This window comes from Cuculus canorus, chromosome 5 (assembly GCF_017976375.1).
Source record: "Cuculus canorus isolate bCucCan1 chromosome 5, bCucCan1.pri, whole genome shotgun sequence".
NCBI classification, from domain to species: Eukaryota; Metazoa; Chordata; class Aves; order Cuculiformes; family Cuculidae; genus Cuculus; species Cuculus canorus.
In genome coordinates this window covers 13158543-13170683 of record NC_071405.1, presented here as the reverse complement: position 1 = coordinate 13170683, position 12141 = coordinate 13158543, and the positions used below count along the sequence as shown (strand labels likewise).

At 39.1% G+C, this 12141-nt stretch overlaps 1 protein-coding gene across 4 annotated transcripts in view; it reads left to right on the top strand.

The window, feature by feature from the left end:
* The window catches only part of NELL1 (neural EGFL like 1), a 299987-nt gene that overhangs the window by 39021 nt on the left and 248825 nt on the right, over positions 1-12141 (top strand). For all 4 annotated transcript variants that reach the window (XM_054068679.1, XM_054068678.1, XM_054068677.1 and 1 more), the window contains exon 4: positions 3204-3374. In XM_054068679.1, coding sequence (XP_053924654.1) covers positions 3204-3374 — 171 coding nt within the window. The remainder of the gene's footprint in view (positions 1-3203; positions 3375-12141) is intronic.

The following is a 12141-nucleotide window of genomic DNA, read 5'->3' as shown; positions in this document are numbered from 1 at the left end:
GTTTACGTTGCCTTGCTTTTTTTAAATACTTGAGATAGATATATGTTGGGCTAATCCAGCTGGTTTCTGCTATTGGGATTTTGTTGACTGTTTTTTAGGGATGTTTTTCTGAGCATAGCTACTTCTAATTTGCACTTGTTGGAGGGTAGTGAAAAATAGGTGGAGAATTTGTCTGCGGTCATCCTCCTTTCCAGTCACTGAAGAGGTAAAGTTTGGTGTTTTTTGCAGTCCTGTTGCGCTTAGCACTTAGATGTATGTGTAGACAAATGTTAGTAGTGGCTTTTACAGTAAATTTTAACTAGTCGCTTCTGTATGATATAAATTAGACAACAAACTCAGTGCATATGCAACAAGCTATTTTTATTTCTGAAGTATTGACACTAAAGTTTGTCAGATAAGAAACGATGTTGCTTTGTAATTCCCTATGATATTCAAATAATAGAGCAGAGATGCGATTAAGTACAGTATCTGACTGACCTTTCCAGGTCTGAACTGTTGCCTTTTTATTAACAAACAAAACATTGTGTAGTAAGTGGTGAGCTCTGTGGCTGTAAGAGATTATGAAGAATGAGTGCAGGAAGGATCTGCTTCCTGCAACAGGAGCTCGTCTTGCGCTCAGGCTCTTAAGCTTCTATGGTCAACCATGTAAATATATATATAGTTATACAAATACTTGTTGTGTGAGAGAGATACTAGGACGTTATGTAGCTCTCCCTCATTTTTTTGAAGTTTTTTGCCTTGCTGCTGTTTATCTGAACAAGAAAGAAAGTCTTTTAAATGACTTCCTTTTGTGCTTTGAGAGCAGATGGCAATTATGAAATGTTTAACTTTGTAAGTAGGACTTCACTGACAGTACTTGTCCTAGTGCTTTTTCCTGGCTTGAAAACGCCAGCAACAGTATGTTCTATATATCGACTGTGCTCCTACTGACTATCAAAATAAAATAATTAAAAAATCTTCTCCAGATTTCTTATGAATGTAACTTAGTATTTTAATGGATGTTGGCAGTGGTAGTCATTAATCAACATTCTGCTCTTCTGTTTAGAAAATGCCTGTTCTTCTGCCTTTATATGCATGAAGCAGGCTAGTTCCTTCACCATACCAGCCTTTCTTATTTTTTTCCACTCTGCACTGCATATATTTTATTTGTACGCATGCCTGCTGTGATTTCATTCTGTTTTGGTTTTGCCTTTATCTGCCTGTGACTCTTCTTATCTTGCCACTTGAATCTTTGATTTGAGTGACCTGATAGGGTATGGAGCTGTTGGAATGGGTCCAGAGGAGGGCTACAAAGATGATCGGAGGGCTGGAGCACGTTCCCTACGAGAACAGGATGAGAGAGTTGGGCCTGTTCAGCCTGGAGAAGAGAATGCTCAGAGGAGATCTTATAGCGACCTTCCAGTAGCTGAAGGGGCTACAGGAAAGCTGGGGAGGGACTATTCATAAAGGCTTGTGGGGATAGGACCAGGAGGAATGGGTATAAATGGGAGAGAGGCAGATTTAGACTAAACGTTAGGAAGAATTTCTTCACTATGAGACTGGTGAGACACTGGCACAGGTTGCCCAGGGAGACTGTGGCTGCCCATCCCTGGAGGTGTTCAAGGCCAGGTTGGATGGGACCTTGGGCAGCCTGATCCAGTGGGAGGTGTCCCTGCCCATGGCAGGGGGTTGGAACTAGGTGATCTTTAAGATCCCTTCCAACCCAAACTATACTATGATACTATGATAATGCTCATATGTTGCGTGAAGAAATGTAACGGTAAAGCACTGACAAGATGGAGGAGGGTTTGAGTTTGTCTTTTGGTCAAGATTTATTGGCTTGATGTTCCCCTTCCCAGTCTGTTGTAAACCTTTGCACAGATTCCCAGCTAGCATTTTATTTTATAAACAAGTTCCTCCTAAAGAACGCTGTTTTTCAGGTTTTATCTTCTAAAAAGCCTCTACTTCACTGGTAAGAGCTATTCTTGGTGAAGTGCCCACACCTCCTGTAACATTTGTGCACACTGGCTTTTAAGGTCTGCATACAGCCAAGCAACTTAAAAGGCTTGTGTGAAAATGAAAATGAGCACCTGGATATTTATTTTTTATGTTGCGTTTGTTTTTTGGAAGTGGATTTTGTTACTGTAATTTTATATATATGTATATACACATATATAACCTCAAACTAGTGCCCACCTTTCAACTGCCATGTCAAACTGCTGTGGTCCAGTAGCGAAGAACATGACACTGTGGAGATAGACGTGGGTGGGGAGACTAGCTAGAGAACCTAACCTCTCCACTTAGTTGTAGAGCAACATCTGCTAGAAAAGGGGATCTGCATCTCCTTCTTTCTATATCCAGGGCTTCATTTTAGCAGGAAAAACACAGCCTTGGTTTGATATGCTATGAATACTCTGCATGATCTGAGGTCGAAAAGAAAGCTTCACTATTTACACTTCAGCGTCCTACCACCTGTAAGGGCTAAATTCACCCTAGAGAAAGACTTGGCTTCCCCCTGCCAGTGTGAAGCCAGTTAATAGCTGTACTTTGTTAGCTCTGCTATGACTGTTTGCTGGTGACAGTTGACTGAAGGTTTTGATTGTATGCCAGGTGTTGAGACACCTAATCCAACCAGGAGGTTTGTTTCCCTTGTAAAGCTGAACAATTACAGCTGTAACAATTAAAGTCAGAAAAGGAGTAAAGCACAATTGCATGTAGAGGAGTCCTAAAAAGTTTTTTTTAAAAGTGGATTTACAAATAATAAATACAAATAACTACAAATTTAATGATTGCCTAGTGCTTTCTTGCCGTAATGGCTTTTTGTTTGTTGATTGGTAATGATATGTACAATTCTTTATTTTTGCGTTTCCTACAAATCCTGCATTCATACAAAACATTACAGCTTAAGAATAAGGGTAATTTTCTTGTAGTTTAACCTGGCAAAAAGAGGACTTAAATTTCTAGGACTATCAAACGGTGTTTTGAAGGATAGCTGCTTTCATATAAATAGTGTTGCTATTTTTGAAATGCACTGAATTTATAGATTTGTCTCTCTACCTCTTTCAACAAATGAAATAGTAGCCTAATCCATGCTGAATAACCTCTTTAAATTGTGACCTTCCGTGGGGTGTTTGTTAAAGAAGCCTAAGATTTAAGAAGAAAGTGACAGAAACAATGAATAAACCAAAAGATAGAATTCATTCTTCTTCATGTTTTAAATACAGCTATTTTGAACTGGAGAGCAGTGGCCTACGGGACGAGATTAGATATCACTACAGGTTTAATGGGAAGTCAAGAACAGAGGTGTTTCCATACCGTCTGGCAGATGGACAATGGCATAAGATTGCCGTGTCACTGAGTGCATCCCACCTTCTGCTCCACGTGGACTGCAACAGGTAAGAAAATACATTCAGTAATTTACATTTCTTTAAAAAAAAAAAATGTTCTTTTCTCTTACACGGGAATAAAATTGGAAAAGGAGAATTATTTTTTAAATGTCTAATTTAAAAAGCACAGTAAACTGCCATGGGCTAAGAAAAGGAAAACAAAACATTAAAATTAAACAATTCATTGTGATTATGAACAAATGTGGAAAAGGTCGATTGCTGACTGGGGAGTATTAAATGCATCTCTGTAGTTTATGCACTGGGTGATATTGTTTGACTGTGATTGCATTTAAGTGTGATAGATTGGTGTGCGGTCTGTTATGTTGTAAACTGCTTCACTCAGCATACCTGAAAACTTGATGAATAGATACATGTATTAGAAGCATTTTAATTTTATTTTACATAATCAAGCAATGCACTTTTTACTGATTTTTCCACCTGCTTCTCCACTTGGAAACTTCTGAGAAACCTGGAAACTTCTTTTTGCATGTCTGGAACTGATGCTTTTTATTTTCTGAAGGTTCTTCTGTCTGTCATTGCATTTTTTTTAAAGTTATGAAGTCTGCAAGATGGCAGATTGTCAGGATTTCAAGGAATAAGAAGCTGCAAACTCAATCTCTCTTCCTTAGAATATCTCTTCTCTTGGGACTTGATCTCACAATGCATTGAACACTGGCTTTTGCTAACTTAGTGACTGATGAGGAAACGGCAAACTTGAAACTAGGATCTTCAGAATAGTCTTTAGAAATGAGGAAAATGAACCTTTACTTGGTCTTCTTGCACTGAAATGAATATAAAAATATCCTTTCCCTTCAGTGAAAAGATCACCATATGCATTTCGGAATTGTGGTGCTTAAATGGATAGGGTGATGGTAGCAGATATTTCTTTCTAAAGTCTTGATTTTTTTCAGGGAGGTAAAATAAAATTATGTGAGTGTTACAGGAGCGTGTGGTTATTGGAACATCTGAAAAAGTTTTAGTTTTGACCACAGTAATTATGAGATACTGTTTTGAGAAGAAACGTATAACCATTTTCTGCAACTGCATTAACTGCTGACAGTAAAAATCTAATCTCAAGGAAGGTTACTTATTAAATCCTTTTATTTGGACCCCAGAAGCAATTAACTGCTTAGAGCAATTTTAATTTCATTGAGGAGTGAAATCTACAATTTGTAAAGATCGTCTTAATTTCAGTCTTCTGACTTAGTTATTTCTTAGCTTATAACAGTATACTTTTTTGTTTGTTTATTGACATAGTGGATTTGAGGACAGGTTCTTCATTGTCTCCTATGATCTCTTTTTTTTTTTTTTATGAACAGCAAATGTATTTTAGGAAGACCTGTTTTGGCTGATTGTTTGCTGGCTACTTTCTTGCACACAGCATGAAAGAAAGGCAGCACAAAATGCTTGCCTGGTGCAGAAGTCTGTCCAGGGACAAGAGCTGCACACAGTCATGGTTGTGACCTGATTTTCTTTATAGAGAGAGGCTGCAATAGATAAATACAATTACAGAATGAGCGGTGATGTCATATGGGATGACCAATGTGTTTTGTTGTCTCTGTCAGGTAGCTCTGAACAGGGCGGATCCATCTGAGTGTCCCTTAAGGTGGTATATCTCTAGGCTGCTCACAGTATAAATCCATACCTAACTGTCTCTGTTTGGCTGCGTTTGTGGTATGTTATGAGGACTCCTGTAGAAAAGTAGAATCATAGAATAGTTTGAGTTGGAAGGGACCTTAAAGATCATCCAGTTCCAACCCCTCTGCCATGGACAGGGACACCTCCCACTGGATCAGGCTGCCCAAGGCCCCATCCAACCTGGCCTTGAACACCTCCAGGGATTGGGCAGTCACAACTTCCCTGGGCAACCTCTGCCAGTGCCTCATCACTCTCATGGTGAAGAAATTCTTCCTTATGTCTAGTCTAAATCTGCCCCTCTCCAGTTTATACCCATTGCTTCTCATCCTATCTCTACAAGCCTTTGTAAACAGCCCCTCCCCACCTTTCTTGTAGGCCCTTTGGGTACTGAAGTGGGAATAGTTTTGAAGGCTTGACTTGAGGGCAGTTTATAGTAGAAGCTTAAATGAAAAAAAAGAAAAAAAGTAAGTCTCCTAATTTCCTCACTCAACTATAACATCTCTGTTCAGTTAATTATAGAATTTTGTGTTAGTTTCTTTCCTTATATCTCAGTGACCTACATCTTTGCGCTCCGAAGAGGAGTCAACATCTTTTTCATCTTTGAACTAGCATTTCCCGATGACACTACAATAAATGTTGAAAGCTGTGAAAATGTAGAGTGAACCAATGAGGGGTACTTCTGAGCACTACTGACGATCCTTAGTATTTTCCTAATACTAACATGAAAGCAGCAGCTGAAGGTATGCGCAAAATCCAGAGTTAAGAGCTGTAGACTATACATGTAAATGCTACCATTTTAGGCTACTGCATTGTTACTGGCCCTTAGCAGAGTTCAGGATGCCTAATGAGAAGAGGTGCTTCTGCAGACATAGTTGAACAAGTCAGTCACAGGGAAAGAGAATGCTATTGCAATCAATAGATTCATGTATCACACCTCCTACAGAGATTGTCATCAGAATAAGAATTTAGTTTTAAGTGTACCTATCGAGTTAAAGAAGTTCTGTGTTTTCACTTATTGCTCTCTCCCCTGTAAAAAGTAAAAACAAAGTGAAAAGGAAAAAAAAAGGACCCACAAAATTAATCCCTTGGATCCCTGCTGATTTCTTTAAGGGTTCTTTTTCCTTGAAGATATGCATGAATTTGTACAAATGCAGTCCTTTTGTTTAGAGCTATGGTAATATGTTATACATTTTGAAAGAGCGTTCTGAGTGATTTGGGAATGCAGCATTATTAACATTAACCTGTATCTGAGAGTGCATTGAAAGTGTTTGCACTGGGAAAAATATCCATCCACAAACTAATTTTGCTCTGGGATTTGTATTGATGCCCAAAGCTAGTCTCTGGCATACAGAAACCTCAGTGGATCAGAAAGCATTAGAGACGAAACTTTTAATTTGTAAACAGATAGTCGAATCTACTTTTATTCTTCCCAGCCTTATCACCCACATTACTCTGATTTGTAGAATTGCTTTGACATTTGGTGCTTGATTGTCTTTTGGATTCAATTCAAAGTTGACTTGTTTTTCAGACACGGATAGGTTAGGGAGAAGTACTTGACAACTGGTAAAAGCCTTTAGTGCTTTAAAGAGTCATCTTTAAAACAGTATAATTGCCTTTATTCTAATGAGATGTAATATGATGGGGGAGGCATATGTATCCAAGGAGGTACATTTGCCCAAGTACGTGTCCCTTTGAAATCAGCTCTTGCTGCATCTTACTTGCTACTTTTGGTGCTCCTTCAAGAACAAGGAGCAAGAATTGTTGCTGAGTGATGCTGGAGCTTGGAGCTGCTGACACAGGAAGACATGTTGAGAGTCCTGACTAAAAACCTGTTGGATGTCACTGGACTCTTCTCCACTGACTTGGAGAGTCTTTGTGCTGGGTCTAGGCAGTAACCTCTAGGCACGGATACATGTCAAATGACTGGCATAATAAGCAGCGGATCTACTTACTAACATGCTTTTAACATTTTAGTAGGGTTCTGAAAGCTTAGAAAAATGAAAAGACTGATCAATTATGAATGTACAACTGATGCACAACTAAAATCTGTGCTGAAAGTAACATGGAAATTAAGTATGCTGTGGTTAATTTCCTCACATCTTCAGTGGCGAGGCCACTATGGTGAACACATTTTGTTTCAAAATACTGGTTATGTGTAGCTTCTGTGCTCTGGGAAAAGGTTGTCAGGGCTTTCTGGTGAGTTTTTAGGTTAAGCTAGAGCAACTTTGCCATTGTCGGAGTGTCCTCAAATAACTTATTGGGTTATTATATATTGAAATGATGCCTGCCATGCACCTTCCCTGATTTGGCCTCTTAAGAAAGCAGACATAAAGGCTCCTGCTCTTCGTATCTGGCAAATCAGGAGATTTGCAGTCCCAGAAGACTGTTATAGACCTGCAAGTGGGTGTTTGTCTTCACTGGGAGTCAGTTTTCAGCTGTAGACTCCGTAACATTGCCTTGGGTACCTGCCTGGCCACTGCAATGTTTGCCCTCTACAACAGTACCAATGCAGGAAATGTTAGTTTTAATAGCCTTAAGAGAGGAATGAGGGAATAGCATGAAGCCTACAATTTCAGAGGCAGTAGGTACTGTATCAAAATGTATTTATTGACAGTGTATTTGAAAAATATAAATTCTAAATTGTTCTCAGTGTCTGTAATTAATCTGAGGAGGTAACCTTGAAGGCTGCTTGTTTTAGGTTTTAATTCTTTTATTCACATCAACCGTATAACTACTAAAGTACTCACCTGTTCAGACAATATCAGTATTCCTTTACTTCAACATTGTCTGCAGGCATAAAAGGCAGAAAGGCACTTTGCTGCAAAAATTAATGCTTTTCAGTGAAAATATGTGCTGGAGTACCTTTTGCTATGAATACAGCCTGTGTTTTTGGTGGATACTCTCAGCTGTTTGATGGAGGGGGTTGGTAAAAGCATAAGAGAATAGATTATAAAACTGGAGCAGGCTAGGAAGTAGTCTCCAACTGAAAAAACATGTTGTCTGCTTCTTTTATGTTTCTCCTCATAGAACAGAGCATTAGGGAATAAAAAATGCATTAGCAGTGAGAACCTTTTAATTGGAAAAATAAATAAATTAAAGCAACATCCTCCAAATATGGAAATCTAAGACCTCTGAGTTCTTATAAATAAGATATTCTGTCTTCCAACCTGAAGTTTTCAACATATCTAAACAAAGTCCTATGACTTTAATTGAAATGTAATAAATTTAAAGAAGGTTGAGATGTGTTTAAGAAGAGGAACTCGCTGCTTTAGTTACTGTAAAAGACTTTCTCTTCAGAGAGAAGATGGCATGGCAGTAGTGTTATGCAGCTAATTTGCTCTCAACATTTGAATATGATTGTGTGACCCAGATTGCTTCTCTGTTCTTTAAGTTGTAGCAGGAGCTGTCATAGAAATGTTTACTTGGGTAGACTGCTATAATTGTGCATTACAAGTGCACCCAACTTCAGATCTGTGGCATTGTAGATTGGAAGTTAATTTTCACCTAGCGATTGTCCCTTTTGTTTGACAGAAAGGCTTGAAACTTCTTAGCGCAAGAGAGACCTCCAGCTGGCATATTGCATCAGCTGCTGTCAGGCCTGTATCATTACAGTTATTGTAGTTAAGCTGCAAGAAAATGTTCCGGGTGCATTTGGCATTGTTTGAGAAAAGATTTTTTTTTTTAAAAAGAAGTTTCCTAATAGCCAGAGTTTTTTGTCAAATAGCTAACCCATCAGCAGAATGGTAGTATGGGTGTGACCAAAGACTGAATGATGATATGTCTTAATCCAGTCCCTAATTATGATGAAAATTGATTTTTTTTTTCATCCTAGATGAATGAGTTGATTTTTTTTTTTCCCCTGCATACTACATTGATAGAATTGGGAAACAACCATGAGTATTTATGAAAGTGCTGAAAAAGTATTATAGAAAACAAATGATAACAATCTGTACCTATGCCTGGCTGTCTTTGGCTGGATCTTTAGGCCACCCCTAGAAGGCAGCAACTGCTTATAGTCAGTACAAGTATCTGGGGCACTGTGCAGCAGCAGAGAAGTCTTGCGTAGCTTCTGCTTTAGTTTCTTTTAGGAGCTGGATCCTCCTGATGCCAGTTACTGAATGGTAATAATCATCTTCTAGGGTTTAGTCAAGGATCTTGAATGGGACATTGTGGGATCCTTCTGAGTTTTGGGGACCTGTGGAGCCAGTTTAGTAGCTGCAAAGCCCAACTACTACTAAATATAGACCTAACAGTGTTTTTTTCTTTTTTCCTTTTTTCTTTTTATCTTTTTATCTTTTTTTTTTTCTTTTTTTTTTCTTTTTTTCTTTTTAATTTAGAACTGGGGACTTGCAGTGCTTTCCAGTATATTGAAAATGTTGATAGACAGGTTGATGACTTCAACAGAGCAGGAATAATGTGTTATGCTTTACTGTTGGCATCTTGCATTCGTCGTATTTGTATGCTAAGGGTGTACCAGAGAGAGAGGATGGATAATAGCGGAGGAAATAGTCTTAAACCAAGACTGGCAAGCCTCAAATGATTTAGTAATTTTATAAAATGTGTGAACAGGTGTATTATCCCATTCTCAAATATTTTTTGCACTCATCCAATAGAAATTTCTTTTTGTTTTTAATGTCAAAGCAATAAACCCTTAAATTGAGGTGATTAACTTAGAAGAGCTCTGAAAATTTAGCCTGCATAGTTTGAAATGTATCCATATAGTAGTTTCTGTGGATTTTTTTCAGGGGAAATCTCCTGTTCCTTGGTTCTATTTTCTTTTCATTTGTTGGAGTGCAATGAGGGTCATATGGACAGAGACACGATCATGGTAATTTGAGAATCAGCCAAATAGAGCAAATGTTTTGGGGTTTTTTTTTTCCCTTTTGGATTATAAAAACAATTACTTTGCTCCAGCCAGGTAGATTAACTGATATCCAAAGCATAAATGAACTCTTCTGTTTGAAGTGGTTAGCTAAACTCTGGAGTTTAGGACTGGAAGTCGCATAGGATGATACTGGAGCTGAATTGAAACATGGTAGTAAAATTTTAGTTAAATTCTTGTATTAAAGCATTGGAACTTTGCCAAAGACCAGATGAGAACCCTTCTGAACTATTTGGAGGCTGACTTGAGATCTGAGTCTCCATACAGCAAATAGTACAGAGTCTATCTAGACGATCTGAAAATTTCTGAGTGCTGTGGGGTACGAGAGGGCGACGGAGCAAACAGGACTGAGACTGCTGAAGTCAGTGAAACCAGCCCAGGGTCTTATGAAGTGGTTTAGTGCTTGGGTAGCCTTTCTTTGGCAGTTTAGAACAGCATTAATTCCCCAAAGGTCATTCTTTTTAGAAATCCAATCTTTTCAAAGCCTTCAAGTTAACTGCAGGGAGGTGGAGACTACCTGGCTGAATTTATTACTTCCCAAAACCTGACAGTCCCCATCATTGCACCGCTTGGTGACAAAGTAAACTGAAATCACTCTTAGTGTCACCACTCTTAGTGTTACCACTCTTAGGCAGTGGTACAGGAGTGGTCACGTTTGTTCCTTGGATGTGGGAGGCTGGGGCGTGTGGGGTGCTCTGAAGTGTAAGGTGTCAAGGCTTGGAAACAATATGAGAGTGGCTGTTGTGGCTCTGGGGTGTTAGGTGGTGACAAGGATCTTGCTGCCACAGTGGTGTGCTGTCCTCTCTGGCTTCATGTGCAGATCCACTTGACGTATTTGCAGATTTATCTGTGTGCAGGAGAACTCTTTCAAGACCTCCTATGTGTTTGATGGTCCTGTCGCATGTTAGGGGCTCAAATGGTCTCAATACTGAGTGTGGGGACAACAGAGTTTCTGGTTCTGTACCATGGGGTGAGTGCTGCTTTGCAAATGTGCTAATTAAGAGAATGGCAGAGGTAGTCTTATGCTTCAGACAGTGAGGTGTTTCTGGGAGCTGAGGGAGTATTCCTCTCTACACAGAGAAATGTTTAGTGAGCTGATTGCTTGATTTGGTGTTTATTTATTTTTTTTTAAATAAACCATCAGATATTGGCTACTGCTTCTAGTTTAAATGTATTAATGATATGAAGAACTGTTATTGTAATCTATATTACCAGTGTAATGATACATTGAAGGAGCAGCAAGGGGAAAGATCATGGTTTGATCCTCAGTGTAAGAGTACATTAACATGCAATTTCCAGTCCTGTAAGTTGTTTTTGTATCTGAGAACAGTCAGTAATGAGTGCAGTGGAAGCTGCATTATTTAATTGAGCTGAAGATTTAGTGGCATTCCCTTCAGGATGTCAGAAGTGCAAGCAAATAACTATCGCTATGTCTACTAGTGCAACTAGAAGGACTTCATCAGCCCTAGTTGAACGTTTCTGTGTCGTGCCAGCCACATACCTTAAACTTGACTGAAACTTGTGCTGTGTAGTATCTCTGGGGTGAAATCATGACCCCAATGAAGTCTGCAGTGAAAGCTCTCATTGACATCAGCTAAGCCATACTTTCACCTCCTGAGCGTGTCAGATGTTGTGAGAAATGAGCCCCAAACCTGAGTGCTGTCCCTGGAGAGTGCTTTTTTTGTCTGTCTGCCCAGCAGATTCCACTAAATCTGAATTTTGGAACAAATATAATGGCTTGTTCTATATTTACTGTATGTTTCATACACCTCCTCCGTTATGGCCAATTAGTTATTATGGAGAGAGTGCAATGTTATCTTTCAAACCAACAAGGCTAAAACAGGCAGTTGTAAAATACCATGGGAAAATGGAGATGTGGGCTATCTGATGAACTTACAGTAAGAACATGGAAGGAATCGGCCCTTTGTGGAGTTAACAGTGACAGCAGCTAATGGGGAGGAGTGGCAGCTCTGGGGAGAGCTGAATGCCACTGCACACTGCTGAGATAACACTAATGGGAAGGTTCTGGCGGGAGTGTGACAGCAAAGGCAGGGTGTTAACAAGCAAAACTTGTGGTCCTCAGCCTGCAGTTACCTTCAGTCATGAAAGGAAATGGTCTCTGGAATATGGATGAGATTATTTTATGATTATACACATATAGTTAGTGAAGATGTGAACCCCTTGATGAGATGATCCTGTGACAAGATACACTGTAAGGCAATTAACTTCTCAGCAGATGATTTTTTGAAGGGAGGA